We start from the raw sequence: 24407 nt of genomic DNA on the forward strand, positions 1-24407 counted from the left end.
GGGCAGCACAAATGTCTTGATACCTCAGGCTAATGATGTTGCTGATTATGACACACACCCACATACTGAATGTAAGCCCAAACCATGATTTTTCCTTAACCAAACCTGACTAATTTATGTGAGAATCTTGGGTCCATGCAAGTTTGAATAGGTCTTCTGCAGTATTTGTGATGATTGTGATGCAGTTCAACAGATGATTCATCAGAAAAATCTACCTTTTGCCATCTTTCCAAATGATTAACTAGAAGTCAAGTTATTATTTGCTGCTCTTACAACTGGGATCAACGACAAGACTGTCAGGTAGTGTATAAATTCAAATTTGCACTATAATTATAGTAGTTCACCCAAAAATAAACACTCATTTTCTTACCATTTTCTCTCCCTCAACTGGTTCCTTTTTGAGTTTTTTTATATATACTATTGTTATTTCTGTACACAAACTGCAACAAACACCAATATTAGGAAAGAAAAAAAAACACTATGGAAGTAAATGGCTACTGGTTTGACACATTCTTACTTTTAGATATAATATTTTAGTTTAACATACAGCAAATAAACAATGACCAAACAATTTTATTTTTAGAAGGAGGACATTCTCTTTTAAACGTGTCAGAGAAAGCAGCATTTTTCAGATTTTAGACACATGACAGGTCTCTGCCTGCACTGAATCTCTATCCCGTATCTTGGGAATTACACCCGGAGTTTACTTCTGGCCATATAAATCAGTTAAGGCGATAGGATTGTGTCTCCTGAGCTGACAAATGTTACGCAGCGGGTCTTCCCTGTGGGACTGTTTGTGTGCCTGATTCCTTAAGTGTTCCCGCTAACACTCTGTTACAGCTGTCAAACAAATGCTCTCTGAGAGCTGACATGTGCACTTTCATAAGGGGCGCCATTTGTTATTTACCCATTTCAAATTTCCAACGATTAATTCATCCACTCCGATTTTTCATGTTTTTTTTTTTTACTTCGAGAACACAGATGGAAATCATTGACTTCCTAATGAAGGATTACTAACAACACAAGGAGGACTGAGTGCTAATAAATCCATTCATCTTTACATGTCAAGTTATGATTTGTGTAGTTATCTATTTATTTAGGCTATTTATCACTAGTATTCATCTTTGGTCACTAACAGGCAACAGTATATTCAATTACAATTAGCACCATTAAGAAATATGACCAAAGAAGTCTTCTCACTGTGTACGAATAGTTGCAAGCACAGCATAGATTTATTCATTCATTCTTTTCCTTTTTGGCTTAGTCCTTTTATTAATCACGGGTCACCACAGCGGAATTAACCGCCAACTTATTTATCATATGTTTAACGCAGCGGATACCCTTTCAGCTGCAACCCATCACTGGGAAAAACATAATTTTATATATAGTTATATTTATATAGTTATTTTTTCTAATTGATATTTTACCTTTTGTTTCTCTCTTTTTTATATTTGAGTAATGAGTAATTGTTCAAATGGGACCTCCTGTTTACAGAACTATAAATGTGCACTGCAAAAAATATGTATTTTCTATTTTTCCCCATTTTATTTATGCTATTAAATTGCGTTATGGAACCTTGATCTTTCTGTCAACATCTTTTAACCTTTAAAAGTATTTTAATAAAGTGATATATTGTCTAGGTTGGTGTTGTTTATTACAGTACAAAAACCTTGTAATAAGCTGCCTGTACAGTTCCTGTTATGTTACAGATTTTGTTCTTTTCACTTTTTGCCAGCTCTTCAATTTTTTTCCCGTATTTGTATTTTGTCTCAGTGTTGTATATATTGTAAATAGTATATTTTTGCTTTACTTACTTTTTCTTTATTTTGGATTAATTCGTTGTTTTTGTTCATTTTTGGGAATTGTAAATAAAAGCACATATTTTTGGTATTACTTTGGGTGTCTTTTGCACTTATTCACTGTTTATAAATATATTTTAATTACCTAAATGTCAAACCCCACCATCCCCTAGCATAACATCAGGGCTTTGTAACAGTCTGGTATAATGTTAATGGTGTTTTCCTGAAGATAAATACCAAGAAATAACTGTACGCCACACAACTGAAATAACTACAGCAGGCACCATCATTGATCTTGTACGACATAAGAGTTACTGATGACATATGATGACGTGTCAGGGTGTTAATGTAGTGTCACATAGCTTAGGGGTAAATCTATAGCCCTTCCCCTTCACACTCTGTTTCAAGGGCCAAGGAGTAAAAGTAAAAATAATAGAATTGGGAATGGGCCTTAGTTTTAGCTTTAATTTACTAAAATGACCTTGCACCAAACTCACTCAGTCATTCATCACAACTGGAAAGAACAAAAAAGAATAGAGCTGCTGTAAATTGCTGTTGAGGAAAATGGCAAAATCAACAAAAATTGCCCATTTCCACTATCAGGGCAATAATAATGTAATTCCAGTAAACTGGAAGTGCTATGAATCCAGCTTGGAACAGTGCATGTGTCAATCTTGCCCAAACAACTTGATGGTTTGAGTGGCCAAAAGCTCAATCCTCAAGTCTGACCCTCTGAGATGCAATACCTTTGAGTTGTCTCTCATCCCTCAAGCATGGAGGCAGAAGTTCAAAGAGAATGCTCGACTTCATTAACTGTCTCTCATTGTTTTAATCATGTTGGGGAGGGTGTGAACACTGCTCCACTTTCGTCTTTATGCTTCATGCAGTGGATAAAAAGCATTTTTAAAAACGGGCCTGGAGGCTTACTGTGGATCTGACAGCAAATATTGGTTTGTAATTTATGAAATGTGCCAACGTCCCCCCCCCTTAGTGCTGAAAGAGGGCCAGGATGAAAGCTTTGGTGTTCTCATTTCCAATCAGACATAGAGTCTGAAAACTGAAAATTAGTAGCAGCTCTCGCATGATATCCTTGCCATCCCAAAGTCCTCATTCCAGCAAGGTTAAATGATCACAGGCTGCTTTGATGACCCTCGCCACATGTGCATGAGGTAGTATGATAGAGAGAGAAAAAGGAAGTGAAAAAACGAACACGCCATTCCTGAACTCTCAAATAGTGAGTTAAATTGAGAAATGAGCTCAAAGGAATTGACATGCTATGAGATTTGAGTTGCTGTGTGCATTAGTGTTGATATTCTATACCATTTTGATACCATGGGGAAATATTGGACAGCACTTTAAATTGATGGTCCCTTAAATGATTGCGCTTAGATGCCAATTCTCATTATACTATATGTAGATTGTTAGAGTTAGGGTTTGTGTAATTTGAAAAAAATACGTACATTGTAAAACCTGTCAGTCAACTTTATCAAATGAAATCAGTGTAGTAAACTCAAACTGAAAGGTAATTCTACTCATTTGAAAAGAGTTTTGAACTCATTTAACTTTTAATTAAATACCTCATTACTTCAACTTAAATGGTATAAGTTCAGAGTACTCATAGATTAGTTTTTAACTCAAATGGTTTGTAGCAATTGGTTTCCTCTAACGGTTTGAGTTGCCTTAACTTGTGGATTTTACAGTACTCAGTTGGTTTGAGTTCTCTTCATTTATTGGGTTTTACTGTGCTCAAATAGCTTCGCTTACTCTAATAGATTAGGCTCGCGGTACTTATTAGGATTAGTTTTTGAACTTAAACGATTTGTTGCAATCGGTTTCCTTAAATGGTTTGAGTTACCTTAACTTTTAGGGTTTTACAATGTATCAAATATGATGTACCATGTCTGTTGGTTGAGCCGTGACAACAGATATGAGGCAGATAGTCTGCTAATGCTCTAAAGATAATTAATTAGTATGCAATGTGTATTATAGTCAACAAAAAGTGCTATAGCGACCATCAAAATAAAGTAGTATCAAACAGTGTCACATATTTACCCATTTAACCCCATTATTATTTTTGCAAATAGGTGCATTTGGTAAGCCTTTACTATAAAGTTGTATTAGTTAATGTTAGTTATTTTATTTTTACTATCATGAACAAACAATGAACAATGCATTATACTTAAGCTTTTCACACATCATAGCACACATACTGCTGATGATGTGACATTAAAAGTAATTTGATTTGATTTATAACAGTATGTATTTATCTTTGTTAATGTGAAGTAATAGGAATAAATAAATAAATAAATAAATAAATAAATAGTAATGGTTAGTTCATGTTAATTCCCAGTACATTACCTAATTTGGATTTCAGTCACACATTAGAATATTTTGAACTATGATTAATAAATGCTGTACAAGTATTGTTCATTAGTTCATGTTAGTGAATACATTAATTAACATTGATGAAATCTTACTGCAAAGTGTGACTATTATATATATATATATATATATATATATATATATATATATATATATATATATATATATATATATATATATATATATATATATATATATATGTATATACAGTTGAAGTCAGAATAAATATATATTTAAAATACTTAAATTTCCCCTTTTTCTATTTTACATCTTGACTCAAGTCTCAACCAATTATGCAGATAATAATTAAGTCAACACATCTTTATAATTGGGCACTTTTAAACTATTGATACCTTCTGTCTATGTTATGCTTGTTTTACCAGGGCAACAACACATTTTTATTTATGATTTCTATATGGTTTTATTATGATTCCAGAGAGCAAAGGGATTAAGCTGAAAAGAAAATGAATGAATAAATGATTCCAGAGAGCCCTGTTTCACTTATCAGCACCATCGTAGTGAATGAAGCCAAGGCAAAGAAAGAGCGTTCGGCTCTTCTCTCTTAATTTAGTGGGAACAGTCAGTTGAGAAGAAAACTGTTCTTAGCAGACAGCAGGTAACAGTAAATAGCAGGTGCGATTGTGTGTGTGTATATATATATATATATATATATATATATATATATATATATATATATATATATATATATATATATATATATATATAAACTGAATTTTTTTAAACGTATTTAAACTGATTAAACATTCAATACATATTTTGCAGCAACTGTAAAACTGAGTTACGATAAACTACTGATTAATTAAAAAAGTGAGATTTTATATAGACATGTATCAAAAATACAAACATTTAATATTGTTATTGTATTGTAATTTACTTTAAAATAAGATGGTACTGATACAATTATAGTTTTGACAACACGAGTGTTTATAGCATCAGTGCGATGTTGATCTTAAACTTACACCCTTAATATTGCATTCAATCAATTCATGCCCTCCCAGCTGGTTTGTATGCGATATAAGTGTTCATTGGGGTTTAGAAAAAGAAAAGAAGAACAATGCATTTTTTGATTACTGTGAAATATCAGCACTGCAGTAACAAGCATGGTGAGAGGCTTCAACTGAGAATATGCTATTATGACATGATAATTACCCAATGCATAAATCACAGCCTTCCAAAGCTGTATGACATGTTTTTTTACAAAGGTGATACAGAGACAATTTAATTAGGGATGCCAATCTATTACTTTTTTTTTTTTTTGTAGGACACAACTGAAAACAAGAAAACAAGTATTAACACTATAACTGTTGTTGTTGTTAATAATAATAATAATAATAATAATAATAATAATAATAATAATAATAACATATTGTTGTTGCTGAAATTGGTTATTTATTAGTTATTGATATATATTTTCATTAATTGTTATTTCATTATTTCATTATTTATTAATGTATGTATTTTTAATGATATTATTATTGTTTTTATTATCAAAAACATAATGCATTCTTATTATTATTTCACATTATTTATTTGTAATTTTATTTAAATACCAGTAGTAATGTTTAGGATATCTATTAATGTTTCTCCTTAGTGGGATAAGGAGGAGGAGTAGTATATGCTTGACTATATAATTAGTATCCATAACGTACCTTCATAAGAAACCTTAAAGCCCAGGGAGCCACTTGTATCATCCGTTTTAAAATTAAGCCACATCTGATGACTAGTGCTGACCACCAGATCCGGAGTCGTAGTCCCAGACAGCCTAAACATTGAAATAAGACAGACGATCAGAAACATAACAGTACAACAATGAATCTTCACATGCAGAATAAGGTTGCACAATAATGGAAAAATATGCAATATGCCAGTTGAGTAGTGTGATAATGATATTTTGTAATATATAACATTTCCCTGTTTATTAGCTATTTTTTAAAATCATTTATTTATTTAATTATATTAAAATAAGAGCTAAAATATAGTTCAGTCTATAATTCAGTCTAAACTGTCAAGGTGCAAACTAATGGTAAAAAAAAAGAAAGAATAACATATACATAGTTATTGACATATTCTTATTAAAGAAAAACTTATTTACTTATTTAAACTTATTTACATTATGGGATGTTTTTTATAAGTTGTTTACATTTTAAAACTTTTTTATAAAAAAAAAAACAATTGTTACACATTGCTTGCTATATGGAATGCAACAACTTTGAAGCTCAATATCTCACAATCATTCTGAACACAGATAGAACCTTATAATTCTAAGGTGATGATATATATATATATATATCAATTGAATCTCATAATCTCATTTGAATTTAAAGCAACAGTCACCAAAACGGCACTATTAGGATCAAAGCCTAAAAGGGGCAGTTTATAAGTTATAAGACATTATCTGTGGGGTATTTTGAGCTGAATCTTCACATACACACTCTAGGGACATCAGACTTATTTTACATCAAGTAAAAAGGTCTACATCTTTATAAGTCAGCTCTGGGTTCTGCTATCCTAGCCAATAGCAGAACAGCAACTACTTGATAGGTGGGTATGAAGAAAGCAAGGTCCCATCTGACTATAATAAATGTTATTTATCACACACGTCTATGATATGTATACTGCATATACACTCACTGGTCACTTTATTAGGTACGCCTTACTGGTAGCGAGTTGGACCCCCTTTTGCCTCAGAACTGCCTTAATCCTTCATGGCATAGATTCAACAAGGTACTGGAAATATTCCTCAGAGATTTTGGTCCAGATTGACATGATAGCATAACGCAGTTGTTGCAGATTTGTTGGCTGCACATCCATGATGCGAATCTCTCATTTCACCACATCCCAAAGGTGCTCTATTATATTGAGACCTGGTAACTGTGGTGGCCATTTGAGTAAAGTGAACGCATTGTCATGTTCAAGAAACCAGTCTGAGAGGATTCAGTTGGTCACGTACCTAATAAAGTGGCCAGTCAGTGTACTATTATCGTAGTAACCTGCTAAAAATTGATGCAGTTAATAAACCTTTGATGCACTTAATAAAATGAAGAGTGTGCATGAAGAAAAAAGGTGTGCATTTCTCATTCTTCTTCAAAATGAAAACAAGGCTTCCAAATTAAAGTTACAGAAAGATGAACAATTAAATATTGTTGATTTAAATATCGATAATTTTGCGATATATTGTGCAGCCCTAATTCAGGATCTACAGAATCACTGAGCACATCTCGGGGAACACTGGGAGTCCCTGGATTCCCTCGGCACTAGCCTTCAGGGACCTGCAGAGCGACTCCATAAGGGCTTATGAGACCTGCTAATTAAGCACATTAGGCCATCAGGGGACTCTGAGTATCCAGAGAGAAAGAGCCCAGGGACACGGGGCCATTCAAAAGGAACACAAGCACTTGTACACCTCTGCCAGAGAGCGCCCATAAAACGGCACCGATAAAACTTTATGGAGGCCATAAATTTCAGCACAATTAATAACAACACACTCAGCAACGTTTCCGGAGCATCTGGTGTGCAAATCTGCATTATGGGGGATCAACGTGCGCTGCGCTTTTTGCAGCAGGAGTGATCTTGTTCTAACATTGAGCCTCATGGTGATTGACAATAAAGCTTGGGGTATTTTTTTTGCTGTACCCTTCTGCTCAGAGGGCTGATGAAATGAGATGAAATAGAGGGGGGGTGGGTTAAGGGTAGAAACGGCAGAGGACGCTGAGAGATGAAAGGAGATGGTGGAGGAGGTTTATGCACACAGAGCGGAGAGTTAAGTAGCGGGAGACACTGCCTGGGAGGAGTTTGCGGGCGGATGGAGAAGAGAAACAAAAGTACTCACACATGAAAGACCGTCCGCTGATCGCCGATTACAGAGCCGTCTCCAACAGTTAGCGTGTCGTAGCCTCGCTCCAGGTCAAACTCCTCGAATGTCAGCTTGATCACCTACACACAGGGACCAATCAGAGTCAGCCGTCTGGACGCAGTTGGGAAAATTGTAAAGTTGGACATCTCTTATGCATGCTTTCAAAAGCACCTGTAAATGTTGACTATATCTCATTATTCAAGAGGGATCTTCATTTATTTACAGTTTTGAATTGAATTAGCAAACCTTAACCTACAACTTTTTCTTTGACAGCTTAAAAAATACAAAGTGCCATTTATTGACGTTTTCATGTTTCAAACTGTTTATTATGTATAACATAATGTACATTGGAGACTAAAATTAACAACCATCAATATTCTAAATTTTGAGGACAACCTAACAGGAGTAGAGCTTGTTTTTTTATAGCACATTTCATGAGTTACACACGCTCAGGAGCGCAATATATAAGATACATGGAAAAAAAACAACAACAACAACAAACTAACCTGAGTTAGAGAACACTTAGAGATACCTTTTTTTTCTTAGTGTTATCCAGTGTCTGGTGGTGAATTCAATTATTACATGACTAACTCTATACACACTCCCTGACAATAGTATTGCCGTCGATCCCAGTTGTAAAAGCAACAAATAATAACTTAAATCATTTGGAAAAGTGGCAGAAGATAGATTTATCAGATGAATCATTTGTTAAACTGCATTTCAATCATCACAAATACTGCAGAAAACCTGTTGGAACCCACTATGAAAGAAAAATCATGGTTTGGGGTTGCATTCCGTATGGGGGCATGCGAGAAATTTTCAGAGTGGATGGCAACATCAACAGCCTGAGGTATCAAGACATTCGTGCTGCCCATTACATTACAATCACAGGAGAGAGCAAATTATTTAGCAAGAAAGCCCTCCTTCTCATACTTTAGCTTTTAAATCAAAGTTCCTGAAAGCAAAGAAGATCAAGAAACTCCAGGACTGGCCGGCCCAGTCACCAGACATGAATATTATTGAGCATGTCTGGGGTAAGATGAAGGAGGAGGCATTGAAGATGAATCCACAGAATCTTGATGAACTCTGGGAGTCCTGCAAGAACGCTTTCTTTGCCTTTCCAGATGATTTTATTAATTTGTTATTTGAGTCATTGCAGAGATGTATGAATGCAGCAAGCAATTTCAGACTTTACTGTCCTAATTAAAAAAATTCTAAATCAAGGCATGATCATATTTTATTTTGGTAAAATAAGCGTAATCTATAGGGCTTTGCCTTTCATATAAGCCACTTCTGATACCAAATGATCAACTAGAAATCAAGTTATTATTTGTTGCTCCTAAAAATTGAATTGGCGACAATACTTTTGTCAGGTAGTGTAACTGGCAGCCAGTTGTTAACAGATGCATGGGATGATGCAAAAAACCTCAATGGGCAATCAAGTCTTCAAAAGATTAAATGTTGTACTTTTTATGAACTAATATGTATCTTTAAGATACAATAGGAACCCTGTAGGTACTAATATGTCAATTTAAGGTACCCTTTATGTACAAAAAAGGAGTTTTTGATAAAAGTTTCTGTAGTAGCATTTTATATATGGGCTGCGTTCGAAACCGCCTATTACTCAGTAGGTACTGCATTTTAATTTAAATGTACAACTCAGCCATGAGAAAAGTATATTCCATACAGTATGAATGGGAGTACACTTTTAGAAATAAAGGTAGGCGAGTGTCACTGTCGTGGTACCTTTTCACAAGGTGCAAATTTGTACCTAAAAGGTCAATATTAATAAGTCAAGGGTACATAAACCTAAAAAGTACAAAAGTGTTCCTCTTAAAATTTGTAGGTACTAATATATACTTTTGACGTACCAAAATGGACCCTTTAAGTACAAATGTGTACCTTTTGAAAAGGTACCACCCCAGTGACAGCTCTCGTACCTTTGTTTCTGAGAGTGTAGTATGAATGGAACTCCGACGTACTGTATCCGCCCTTTTGTCATAATCCTGTGACCTACTCACGTGAGTTGCGTCACTTCACTCTCATTCATAAATCCTCTCGCGGGGCATCATGAGATAGTGCAGTGTGCATCGGATGCAAGGTTCAGAACCTTGCCAGAAGTAATAGGTCATCCAGGTACTTATCGCATACTGATTTTTAAATTCTATGAATTCACACATACTACTCGACTCATATACTGTTTTTAGCGTACTATATAGTATGGAAGTATGCGATTTAGGATGCAGCCTTGCTGTATATACTGTAAACCAGGAGTGTCCAAACTCGGTCCTGGAGGGCCGGTGTCCTGCATGTTTCAGTTCCAACCCCAATTAAACACACCTGAACAAGCTAATCAAGCTCTTTCTTTATATCCTAGAAAATTCCAGCCAGTTGTGTTGAAAAAAGTTAGAGCTAAACTATGCAGGACAGTGGCCCTCCAGGACCGAGTTTGGATACCCTTGCTGTTAACAGCTTTCTAATTCCCCATTAAAAAAAAAAAAAAAAAACGACATGTCATGTGGATTGAAAAACAAGATTTAAAACACTAGTCCTCACATTATTTTTAAAACCATTAAATTCCAGACTGCACTTGCTACATAACAAAGAAGACAAACTATCTCTGAAGTTGGAATCAAAGAATTTATGCAGTTTATGTAAGAAAATGAAGAGTCAAAGGTGTACATTTCTCATTCTTCAAAATGAAAACAAGGCTGCCAAATGTCTTATACAAAAGGAAAAAGCAGAAAGATGAACAATTAAATATTAAGGTTTATTGCTGATAAGCAACAAAAAGAAACACTGTGGAAAAAGTATGAATAAAATAAACAAAAATGTGCTGTCTACCCTCCTGTTTCAAATTGGCTGCCACATTTCCACCAAATTCTTAATGTTTTTGGAGTGCTCAGAGACCAACTCCTAATGAAAAAGCTTATATAAATGCAAATTGCATTCTGTCCTATGGTAAACACTCTTCACAACAAAGAGTGCCAGGGGTAGGATGGCAGCATTCTAGGTCATACCAGCAGTGAACAAGACGTCATCCTCTTTTACCTCATCTGAACCTTTCTATTCTCAATCCAGTGCTTCAAAAGAGAGTCTGCACCACCTTAGGTGAAGCCCACTGAGTTCTGTGACATTACATTAAAGGTAATACGATCATGACTGACTGCACTGTGGGTCATTGAGTCGACTCATTGAGTGATTATAATACAAAGTCTGATCTCACCAAACCAATACTCTGAGATAGAGCATGAGCATCACACCATTACTACTTTGTCTCGTATATGGGAGTTAAGTCGAGGACAACAAAGCTAAGGATCCAAGTGCAGTTTAATAAGGTTAGTCGTGCAGGCAGGCAATGGTCAACACAGGAGCAAAACAGGAACATACAGTTCCAAATCGTAGTCGTAAAAGAGGCGTAAGGTTGGTACATGCGACGAAAGAGCATACAATAAAAGAAATGGCTTGAGTCAAAAACACAGCAGGCAACACAAAGAACTAGAAACACCCGATACAACAAACAGCGACAGCAAACAAAGACTCAGCAAAGAACTAGTGTGTTGCGTAAATAGTCCAAATGATCAGCAATCAAAAGCTTCAGATGCGTGTGTCATCAGTGGTGATCACCACCTGGTGTGTGAGAAAAGCCATGATGGGACTTGTAGTTTTTAAAAGTGACATATGTAGCTCATCAGCAATCTGCCAGGACTGGATCGCTGGTGATTGTGACATGCTTTATATATATATACAGTATATATTTACACAACAAACTGACTAAACTTATTGAGATATTACATGATAATGTTAAAACAGTTTGCATTATCATCCTATATGATACCACTGAGTAAATGACAAATGTAGAGTTGTAAAATGACTAAATAAATAAGAAAAAATCTATAAAAACAACTAATAAATACTACTACTTCTACTACTACTAATAATAATAATAATAATCATGTGAATTAGTTGACAGCTCTTATATTGAAATCAATTTGCATTTATTATATTTACTATATATATATATATATATATATAGAATATTGTCAGGATTCTGCCACTTTGGTCCTGTTAATTCTTGTTTTGGTGGCCAGACACTAGTCCTGTCGTGTCTTGTATGTTGTGCTCGGCTCAAGGACTAATTTTCGGTCATTGTCTGTCTCTGAATATTCATTCTCAGCACTCCAGTCTAGTTGGTTTCAGTTTCGGTTGGTGCTGGGACTGAAGCATACATGTCGCATGTGTGATAACACGGTAAGTGTTCTTATTTATTATGTACTCATGCCTTGTGTTCTGTTTGTGTTGGTGGTGTTAAAGCACGTGTCCTGGTTTTTACACTGTGGCTGCGTGCTTTAGTGTCATGTTCAATGTGAACATGCGGTTAATGGGTTCTCTCATGCACATGGGTTGTGTTGTTTCTTTGTGTCATGTCTACTGTCTAGTCCCATCCTCCTTGTTAACCCATTTTTTGTTTATTCAGTTCACCTATTTGTTTGTTTGTTAATTCTTTTTCTTTAAAGTCTCCTCATGTCTGCTGTTCGGTTCAGTTGTCAAATGTCATTATCCAGTCGTGTCTTGTCCTGTTCTGTCCAGCCCTAATCCCTTCCAGCCTGTCCAGTCAAGTTTGTTTGTTTATTTGTTTGCTAATGTTTCCCCATCTGGGTGGTTTTTGTTGTTATTTGTTTTATTTTTAGTTAATGAAAACCCATAATTTGTCCCTGCAATCGAGTACTCATCCTTTCTCAACCACGTAATGTGACAAATATAACTATACATTTCTTATATGAGAGGGTAACAACTTACAACACTATAGCTATAGTAGAAAAATAAGTGTGCAACATTTGAAATATTCAGAAGAATAGTTGTTTAGTTAATTAATTAATAAGTGTTTTGTTTTATTAATTAAGGTTAATATCAACAAACCAAATAACATATTCAATATGTGTATAGGCATAAAAAAATCCCCACTCCTGCCTTTCAAAAAAAGCGGTAAGTCTTTCAGCAAATAGCGATAAGTTTTAAAGAATCATAGTAAGGAGCGAGACTTGTTGGAGGAGTGAGTTTTTATTTTTTAGTCAAAACTGAAGTCCCTACAGAAGTGGAGTAGCTGATAATAGCAGTCCGCTGAATGAAGATAGTACACAGAACAAAAAGAGGACTGATAATTAAAACCGAAAAGGACAACAAAAGCAGTCAGCCACGTCTACTCATGAGCAACTCTTTCTCTATTATTATGCCTTCTGGGGATAATCAGCACAGTTGTCTAGACTCCCGAGTTAATGTTTGTGTTTATTGATTGATTGATTGATTGACTGACTTTTATTTACTTCTAAGCACTGTTGAATGCAATGCAGGTGCATTGGGTTTAAAGTAATATTTCACCCCAAAATGAAAATCACACCATAATTTACCCACCCTCAAGACATTATTGGTGTATATATGACCTTATCCAGTCAGATGAACCCAGTCGAGGTAGCATCTGCAGGGCTACGTTTCCAGAATGAGCTAGGGTTGGATTATTTTGCTTACCCTCTTGGCAGAATATTTAGCTTGTTTTAAGGAAAAACTCACTTAATATTGGCATACTACTTCTTAAAACAAGGCGATATGTTTTGCTTGTCTAAAAAATGCTTCTTGTTGAAGAATTTTAAGATTTTTGGACTAGAATCAAGACAAAAAAATCTAAGTAAGAAAGCATATTTTGCAGTGCAGGCAGACAGACGGCCCTCCAATGACGCGAATCTGCATCTACTTTAAAGTGAAAATCACGGGGGAATGATGCAAATTTAACATGATTGCCTCATTACAATTATACATAAATCTATCTACCCATCTTACACCATAAGTCGTATATGTCAATAATAAACATTTGGTGGCTGAAAGTCAGTGTTTTGAGTTAATAATTTAAAAAAATTTTAAGCTTTTCTGTTGCAAAAACACATCAATCTTCTTCTTAAGACATGTATTATCCTCCTAGGTTTAAACTATGGGTTAGTTTAAAGATTGATTTATGCGCTTTTGGAAGCCTTTAAAATAAAAGCCACTATTCCACACCATTATGAGAAAGCACAGAAAAATCATGGGAAAGCCAGTAAAAAAAATGTTAAACTACTCTGACTGTGTTCGTCGGACAGACAAAGTCATATACACAGAGAATGATTTGATAGTGAGTAAATTATGGTGTAATTTTCATTCATGGCTGAACTATTCCTTAAAATCTATGTCTCTTTGAAGGAGAACAACTTACGCTATTCTCCCCTATAGAGAAACGTGCACAGAAAGAAAAATGCAATGTTTGAAATATTCAGAAAAATTCCCTGTAGAAGTAGAATAGCTGATAATGCCAGTGCTCTGGATGATGATAGCGCACAGAACAAAAGGAGGTCTGATAATTAAAAAACGAAGAGGACAACAAAAGCAATCAGCCATGTCTTCTCATGAACAACTCTTTCTCTATTATTATGCCTTCTGGGGATCTGAAGCAGAAGCGTAGTCATCGTCTAGACTCTGAGCTAATGTTTGTCTGCGAGCGGGGGGATTCAGCCTTCTCTTCCCCGCAGACTTTATTTCTTTTCCCTCGGTCTTCAGCTTCAAGTTCAGCCATTTTGCAGCACCCGTCATTAGGCACCATGGTTGACAAAAATAGGATGGACATCTTTGAGCAGCAAGAGCATCTTTAGCTGTGGCTGTGGGGAATCTGCTATTGAGGCGTTACAGAGTCAGTCTGCCCTGAACTTTCAGGATGTTTCTTCGCTTTAGTTGATTAGACGCATCACACTGTTAACCAAATGTCATTACATGGGGGTCCTATTTCCCCTGCACTTCATAAAAGTACTTGTTTATTTAATTCGTCCGCCATATGTCAATTCATTTGTTGTGTTTAATGGCATTGCGGGTTGGAAATGAGATTTGAACATGTCTGGAATGAAATGACAGTGTCTGTTGTTTAGCAAAAGCTCATTAACATAGGACAGTAACAGTGGCAAAATTGACATACTGACCCATCTATATTTCTGTGTTGATTAATTGATTAATTGATAGGTTGATTGGTTAATTGGTTGGTTTATTTATTTATTTATTTATTTATTTATTTATTTATTTATTTATTTATTCATTTATTTATTTTAAACAAGCATGCATATTTAATTTAATTTAATTTAATTTAATTTATATTAATTTAATTTAATTTAATTTAATTTAATTTAATTTAATTTAATTTAATTTAATTTAATTTAATTTAATTTAATTTAATTTAATTTAATTTCTCTGCTGGGGTTGACTGAAAAAGCTCATAATAAGTAAAAACAATGTAATTAAGTATAATTAAGTTTAATATAATTTAGTATAAAAAATAAAATAAAATAAAATAAAATAAAATAAAATAAAATAAAATAAAATAAAATAAAATAAAATAAAATAAAATAAAAATGTTTGAGCCACTTAATTTCTCTGCTGGGGTTGACTGAAAAAGCTCATAATAAGTAAAAACAATGTAATTAAGTATAATTAAGTTTAATATAATTTAGTATAAAAAATAAAATAAAATAAAATAAAATAAAATAAAATAAAATAAAATAAAATAAAATAAAATAAAATAAAAATAAAATAAAATAAAATAAAATAAAATAAAATAAAATAAAAATGTTTGAGCCACTTAATTTCTCTGCTGGGGTTGACTGAAAAAGCTCATAATAAGTAAAAACAATGTAATTAAGTATAATTAAGTTTAATATAATTTAGTATAAAAAATAAAATAAAATAAAATAAAATAAAATAAAATAAAATAAAATAAAATAAAATAAAATAAAATAAAATAAAATAAAATAAAATAAAATAAAATAAAATAAAAATGTTTGAGCCACTAAAAATTTTTTCCCGACAGTGCCTTCATACTTTTTACCTGTAGACCAGGAGTCTTAAACTGCCGGCCTGTGGGCTATTTGCCGCCCCACTCCTTCTCCCTCTGGCCCTCAACTGACATCAAAAATATAACGAGACTCAGCCCAAGACAACATTTACTTTGAATCACAATATGGTTTTGACCCCCCACTTACTGGACATTTAAGATACTGTATTAAATATTGCGGTTACTTTCGGTTTCTCTTTGTGACGCACATAAAGATTATTTCTGGGGCTGATTTAAATGTTGAAATATATGTCTGTAAGTGCTCTATTTTTATTAAAGCTATATTTTTGGAGATATTCGATTAAAATCAGTTTTATACCACCTGTATTTTGTTGTACAAACTGGTGGTGTATATGTGATAATTTTGCTTATATTGGATTCAAATTGTCTCATTTAAAATATTTTTTTCATATGCATGTTAAGAAATTTATTTTTAAAATGTGCATTAGTAAAGTTTTACTGCTGGCTAAATTGAACATGTTAAAGTAAATATGAATATACACATACTTTCCCTCTCTTTGTTGTAGTTTTACAAAAAAGAAAGATATTAAGAAGAACAATTGCCATTAAAGTCAATAAAGTTACCCAAATTGCATTCTGCTGTCTTGCGCTATCTTTTAAACTTTTGGTTAAGCAACAATTGTTTAAGACATAATTATAATTATAATATAAGGCATAATAATAATAATAATAATAATAATAATAATAATAATAATAATAATAATAATAATAATAATTATCATTATTATTATTATTATTATTATTATTATTATTATTATTATTATGCCTATTATTAAATTGTTGTATTTTCATAGGAATTTAAACTACCCCTTCAATATGTACAACAAGAAACAAAAAAAACTCTGGGAACGAATGTCTAGGTGCATCAATTACATGAGGTTTCCACTTTTTTCATGTGCTAGTATATTAAAAAGTCACTGATATGCCCCCCGACCTAGACAGACTTGCATATTCCGGTTAAAAACTACATTGCACAAAATACCATTTAAGACTTTATCAACTGATTCAGAAGTTACTACTCGAAAAAATAAATAAATAAAAAAAAAAAAAAAAAAATTAATTAATAATGACATCCTCACAACCAGAAACTATTTTGCTGTACTCACAGTTGTTTCTCCCATTGAACTAGTAAATAATATTGCAACAGCATCTTTACACTTCACCTTAATATTCACCTAAATATTCATTACACATTCTCAACTGCTAAATGATGTCAAACTACAGCAAACTGTGATGCTAAAGCCTTTACCAGCTGTCTTTCCCTCTCTAAACTGGCAGCGTCTCAAAGCAGCTGCAGCCAAATCAAAAGCTCATTGTCAGGTACATTTCTTGCGGCCTCAGTCTCACCGCTAACCTCACGTCTTCTCCGGGTACACAGTTGTGTCAGAACCAAAATAGAATGTCATTACGCTTGTAAAGAGCAAAAACAGCAATGCTCCATCTTCATCTACAGCCCGTGACAGTGTGAAGCAGAAACTGTCCTTTCCACACGGGATGAAATAGAGAACGGGGCCACAGAGAAAAAAGCAGGGGCCGCTGATAGAGCCGCTTCACCCAAATCCATTCGCCCTCCATCTCTCGCTCCCAACTGAGTCATGGTGATGAGGGGAGCGGTCTGTGAAGCCATTTGTTTGAACCCAGATAAAGAAAATCTGGCAAGCGAGTAAGAAAATGGCCTTGAACTCGACACCAAAGTCATGACATGGAGCGCCACAGTTTCATCTTTTCTCTGTTGTGTAGTTTCCTCCCTCTTTCTTTAAATTAACTTTCAATAGCCCCTTTCACACATTTAGGGCTCTATTTTGACAGTCCATGCGCAAAACGGAAAGCGCAAGGTGCAAACCCTTTCAGGGCGTGTCAGAATCCATATTTGCTAATTTAAGGACAGGAAAATCCGCTTTGGGCCATGGCGCATGGTCTAAAAGGGTTGAGTTTATTTTCTTAATGAGTTATAGGTGTGTTTTGAGAATAAACCAATCAGAGTCTCATCTCCCATTGCCCTTAAGAGCCAGCTGTGTCGCGCCATAAGCGCATTTGCTATTTACATGACGTAAAAAGTAAGTGTAAGTGGAAAAACTGAGCATTTCAATACCAAACAGTTAACAGTTTTTTTTTTTTTTTTTTTTTTTTTTTTTAACAGGAAACAGTTAAATCAGAACATTATGAAGCAGATGACGCTTTCCCATCCTTGCTGTTTATAAAAAAAATTTTAAAAAAAGTATTTGAATCAAGGACGTAGATTTGCACTTGACATTGGTGGGAATGGGTGAATCAAACAACCCCACCAGACTCCCAAAATTATTATTTAATCATCTCTCCATAAAAATTATTAAATTAAGTTAAAGCCTAGGGAGGTTCAGGTGGTTCAAAAGACCAAAAGTTGGATTATTATTGCAACTATGTTTGAATTTTTCTTACTATTCAAATGGCCAAATTCTGACTGAGGAAAGTTGTACTGGCCAGTTTGTTTTCTGCCTATAGGCTTTAGTTTAAGTTTAAAACAAGGTTTAACAGATTTAAAAAAAAAAAAAATAATAATAATGTATTTTAAAAATAAGTATCTTTTTATATTTCTTTGTTCTAAATTGTCATTATTTATAAAACTGTAATATAAACCTTTTAAATGCACATTTGTAAATAAACAATTAAAACAGTAAAATAGTGCGGTAAGCAATTTGACAAAATGGTGGGAACTATTTTTTGGTACATCAAAAAGTGTGGTTATAATAACCATCCATCAAGCTGATCCAGCAAAAAAAAAATTCTTAAAATTTCACTAAAATGCTATATTTATTCCTCATAATTAATTAGGTGAATACCTATAAAAAGATTGAGTTTTTAAGAAAAGAAAAAAAAAAAAAAACTACCTATTTCAATAAGCTGGTTACGGGCCTGATGTAATGTTAAAATAAAATTTATTAACTGATAAACAGAAAGTTAAGAAAAAAGACTTCAGTTTATTTCAGCCATAGTGCGAATGAAACATGTCTCATATATTAATATTAATAAAAGATGGAGAACAGGCAGTTTTTTTTAAACAAAATTGAGAGATTAGGAGAACTGGCAGGGATCAAATACTGTACTTTTATATTTAGCTGTTTATTCTGCAGTCAAATCACAGATTTAACAAACCTTATATCGGTCAGCTATAACGTTAGACTGTGCATTAAAGTGGAGGGAAAAACAAGAGCATCAATGGCATTATCATGATGTGACTTACACTTTTCGTTTAAAAAAGCTCCTTATGTTCACATTTTTTTTTCTTTTCTTTTTTTTTTGCTGCTGCTATCCACTTGTGTATGTCAGACACCTCACACGATTTTTTTAAAGTAAATTAAATTATTGGTGGGGACATTTCAATAGTTGGAGGATATTGGAGGGGATGTGTTTACCAACAAGAGCTGTGTGATGCATGTGAAGGCGAGTAGAAAAACTCTCCTATTTCACTCTGGGCTTGATCATTTTTTGCCTTCAAATGAACTTTTGTGATACTGTAAATATGACGCAGTGTTTCAGAGCTCATATCTCATATGAACACATTTAGCATGTTTGAAGCTTTATTGTATGCGAGCGTTTACCTTGGAGGAGTCTGAAGCGGTGATGATCCAGGTACAGTTTGCATTGTTGTCATATTGTACTGGAAAGTTTGGGGAGGTGATGATCCCACTCGGGCCACGGAGCTGACCACCACACATGGGAGCTGAAAGAAAAGAAATACAGCACGTTCAGGGAAATCATCTACAGCAGTTTGACGCTTCATAAAGTGAAAGATCATTTGATCTAAACAAAAAATAGAGATTTTATTTAATTGTTCTTATTATTTTGATGGTTTAAATGACGATGGACCATTTTTAGCCATATTTTGAATTCACTTTCACAGACGTTGTTTGCTATATGGAAGTAGACAGTTTACTAACATGTAATGAGTTTTCAATAAATATAAAATCACTTTTGCAAACTGAATTTGATGCAGATTATATAAATGGGACACCTCGTCTGACACAGATTTTTCAATATGCATAAAACTATTTTAACATGTTTCTTGAGCAGCAAATAAGTGCATTACAATGATGAAATAACTTGAAAATTGCATTGCAGGGATAAAATACATTTAACATGTTTTAATATAGAAAACAGGTCATTTCTACTGCTATAATATTTCAGTTTCACATCTTTTACTGTATTTTTTGACCAAATTCCAGTGGCAACCTCACACTTTTAAATGGTAATGAAAAGTTTTCCATGTTTAAATACACCGGGAGCATGTTAAATTCAAGTAGGTTCCACATGCAGCTTTATTTAGTGAAGGGTAAAGTCTAAATAGTATACAGCTGTGGATGCACACATTAATGTAGCATAATTGTTGTGACACTGTATAATAATAATTTATATTTTTTCTGTATTTGATGGTTGGGTTTAGAGGTAGATGTTAAAAATACAATTTATTGGATAATTTCATAAATAACATAAATAATACTCTGTACCAGTACAGTTTTTACATTACTGTGATGATTGGGTTTAGGGTTGGGGTAGGGGTAGACTTTAATAAAATTAAATTATTGGCAAATGTAATATATAATATAAATAATTCTCATTAACTACCAGCTGCAACCATATCTGATCTATTCAAACAACCGCAGGAAGGGATTAAATAGGAACAAAACATCAATAGCAATGGCAATCCCAAAACAGTAGTCCAAGAAACAGGCAAAGGTAGGGGCAGGCAAAAATGACAATCCAAAACAAGACCGAGATTTAAAAACCAGACAGAGCAAAACATAGAAATAAGGAACATGGAACAATACTGCGCAAGGTATGAACGCCTTTGTGGTGTTTAAATAGTCTAAGTAATCAGTGAGGATGATCTACAGCTATGTGTGTGAAGTCAAGTGGTGGTCTAGAACTGGTGTGTTAGTGTCGGGCATGATGGCATTTGTTCGATGACGTTGCAGATTTGTAGTTCTCCAGCAATCTGCAACTGCGGCATCGCTAGTGATCATAACAATATAAATATATCATATAACATTTTGTTAAATAAAATGCCACCAAAATAAGTGTCTTTGATATACATATTTGTGAATCTCTGACTAAAATAACATTACTTTTATATAATAGTAATAATATTAATAAAAATAATAATAATAATAATAATAATAATAATAATAACAATAATAATAATAATAATAATAATAATAATAATAATAATAATAATAATAACAATAATAATAAAATTAATAATAATAATAATAATAACAACAACAACAACAACAACAACAACAACAACAACAACAATAATAATAATAATAATAATAATAATAATAATAATAATAATAATAATAACAATAATAATAATAATAATAATAATAATAATAATAATAATAATAATAATAATAAATAAATAAATAAATAAAATTATTTATTTATTTATTTATTTATTTATTTACTCAATTATTTATCTATTTATTTATGAACAGGTACAGTAAAAAAATATTTTATTGTAGTAAATTCCTATTCATAGCAAATCATGAGATTGAAGTCACATCTAAACCTATCTGAAAATAAATATCTAGAAAATATATATCTAAAACTTTATGCTTCTACATTTAACAAAACTGCCACAGAAACCTTTTACCTTGTAATTATAGGACAATGATACAAATTTTGTACTATACAACACCATTTTTTAGCGTGTATACTTCAACTCTGATCGGTTTCTGGGCCTACAAACAATTTTTTATTTTTTTTTTAAAGCACACATACTTCATAAAAGTTTGGCCCTTGGCATCAGTCAATATTTCACAGTTGATTTTTGTTAAAGGTACCTGAAATAATCTATGGTGGGATGTTAGTTTTGATTGGCCTGGCATGTGAGCTGAATGCTGAACGACCTTGCCGGTGACTTTTCTGTGACTTTTTTTTGAGTTGAAGTGTCGTGGCCTCCAGGAGGACTTTAAATACCTCCTCGAATAAAAGCGCTGGATGTCTAATGAGAAGGGAGGGCACAGGCAGCGTGTTTGCACTAAATGAATGTTTCTGCAGGTCTGGGACCAGCTGGAGCTTTTAATGAGCTGTGTCTGAGGTGAGCTCCTTAGGGCCTCCCACACACACACACACACACACGCACACACGCACGCACACACGCACACTCACAAAGTTTCCTCAAACACTTTAAGGTGGGCTGACATTAAAGAACAAAAGTCTTTGGAAAGTTAATTAACATCAGGGCCGACTAACCCCGATTTTCACCTTCACAACAGAATGTGTGTTGTCTGCAGCTTTCTGCTTTAAAGGTCTTGCTTGCTAATCACACACATTCACAGACAACTTTTTATATTATACATTTTATTATTTAAAAATACATCTATAGATAATCAAATTAGCAAATGTAATTATACGAACATAAAAAAAAATCATCAAATAAATGTTTCAAATAATGTCTGCAAGATAAATTGAAATGTGATAAAAAATTGAATTGATTAATCTAATAATGAATGAATGTACAAGTTAAAAAATGAACAAACAAACGACAAATGAATGGATGAATGAATGAATGTCTGACTGAATGAATGAATGAATGAATGAATGAATGAATGAATGAATGAATGAATGAATGAATGAATGAATGAATGAAAGACTGTCTGAGAGACTGACGGACTGACTGACTGACTGACTAACTAACTGATGAATGACTGACTGACTGAATACAAAGTATATTTTTAAATGAATGAATGAAAAAAATTATGCCTGAATAAATGAAAGAATGAATGACTTAACGACTGAATGAATGAATATATTTTTAAATGAAAAGATAATGAATAAAAAATAATCAATGAAATAATTAATGCCTGAATAAATGATAGAATGAATGAATTAATTCATTAATTAATTAATAAACAACTGAATGAGTAAATGACTGAATGTATAATTGACTGACTGAATTAATTAATGAATGAACAAACTTTTAATGTTGTATTTCAACACATACAGTTGAAGTCAGAATTATTAGCCCCCCTTTGATTTTTTTCTTTTTAGAAATTTTTGCAAATTATGTATCAGAGCAAGGAAATTTTCACAGTATGTCTGATAATATCAGAGTAAAATAATATAAAATGTCTTATTTGTTCTATTATGGCTAGATAAAAGCAGTTTTTAATTTTTTAAACACCATTTCAGGGTCAAAATTGTTAGCCCCTTTAAGCTATATACTATGCAATATACAATAACTTGCCTAATTACCCCAACCTGCCTAGTTAACCTAATTAACGTAGTTAAGTTTTTAAATGTCACTTTAAGCTGTATAGAAGTGTCTTAATTCTGATTTCAACTGTGTATGTTGAAAGACCTGAAGGTAAGTAATTCTACAGCAGGTTTTCATTTATGAATGAACTATGCTTGTAAGACTTTCTTTAAGAACTCATTTTTTTCTTGATATGTGCTTTATATCATTCTCTATGAAATAAGCTTTAAAACTTGATTTTATTTCTGAGTATCTCATAAAAAAGAAAAATAAATGTTATTGATTTGTTATCCGACATGCTTTAAAATCGAGCAAATCACAGAAACAACCTTCCGCACATACCGGAAACCTCAAGGACAGACAATTTAGCCTACCCAATTCACCTGTACCAGATGTCTTTGGACTGTGGGGGAAACCGGAGCACCCGGAGAAAACCCACGCGAACGCAGGGAGAACATGCAAACTCCACACAAAAACGGCAACTGAGCTGAGGTTCGAACCAGCAACCCAGCGACCTTCTTGCTGTGAGGCGACAGCACTACCTACTGCGCCACTGCTTCGCCCCCATTTTCACAAACAATTTAAGATATTTTTTCTTTTTTTTTCTTCTTTTTTTCAGATGAGTAATGGAGCAGATAAAGGGACTTGCTCTATCTGGCGATTTTCGACAGTTTCCCAATTCCAGGTCTATTTTCCTTCTTTCCAAAAGTCTACAGTGATGTGCCAAAAAAACTGATCGTTAAATAATCAAAAACAGAGGCAACTGGTGCAATCCATCACAAAGCTGTCGCCTAACTTTCCTCCTGGAGATTGTCAAGCCTGAGGCTCCACGATGGCAAAGGCCACTGGTGCTGCTGGAGAAGGGATGTGTAGCTCTAATCAAAGACTAATAGTCCATAGCAGCACCGCACAAATTCATCGATATGAAGGAGAAAGAGCAGGTATAACCAGCGCTATATGTTGTGTAAGGCTGTACTGATACAGGTGTAGAGCTAGTGATGGGTCTTTCTCTCTTATCTTCTTATCGTTATATACCATTAACAATTCTCTACACGATACAGTAGTTTTCCATGATAATAATAATACAATCTTTAGTATGTGCAATGATTAAATGTACTAGAGCAGTACATGTGCAATTTACATGTGTGAGCCAATTTACACATTCATTGACATATTTCAGTTTCCTATCAC

At 33.5% G+C, this 24407-nt stretch overlaps 1 protein-coding gene across 2 annotated transcripts in view; it reads right to left on the reverse strand.

Annotated features, from left to right (window-relative positions):
• Positions 1–24407, reverse strand: part of csmd2 (CUB and Sushi multiple domains 2) — a 560701-nt gene that overhangs the window by 266888 nt on the left and 269406 nt on the right. For both annotated transcript variants that reach the window (XM_688741.11, XM_073931822.1), the window contains exons 10-12: positions 19558–19679; positions 8032–8135; positions 5852–5964 (exon numbers count right to left, since the gene is read on the reverse strand). In XM_688741.11, the coding sequence (XP_693833.6) occupies positions 5852–5964; positions 8032–8135; positions 19558–19679 (339 nt within the window). The remainder of the gene's footprint in view (positions 1–5851; positions 5965–8031; positions 8136–19557; positions 19680–24407) is intronic.

Source organism: Danio rerio, chromosome 19, assembly GCF_049306965.1.
Source record: "Danio rerio strain Tuebingen ecotype United States chromosome 19, GRCz12tu, whole genome shotgun sequence".
In the NCBI taxonomy this organism is placed as follows: domain Eukaryota; kingdom Metazoa; phylum Chordata; class Actinopteri; order Cypriniformes; family Danionidae; genus Danio; species Danio rerio.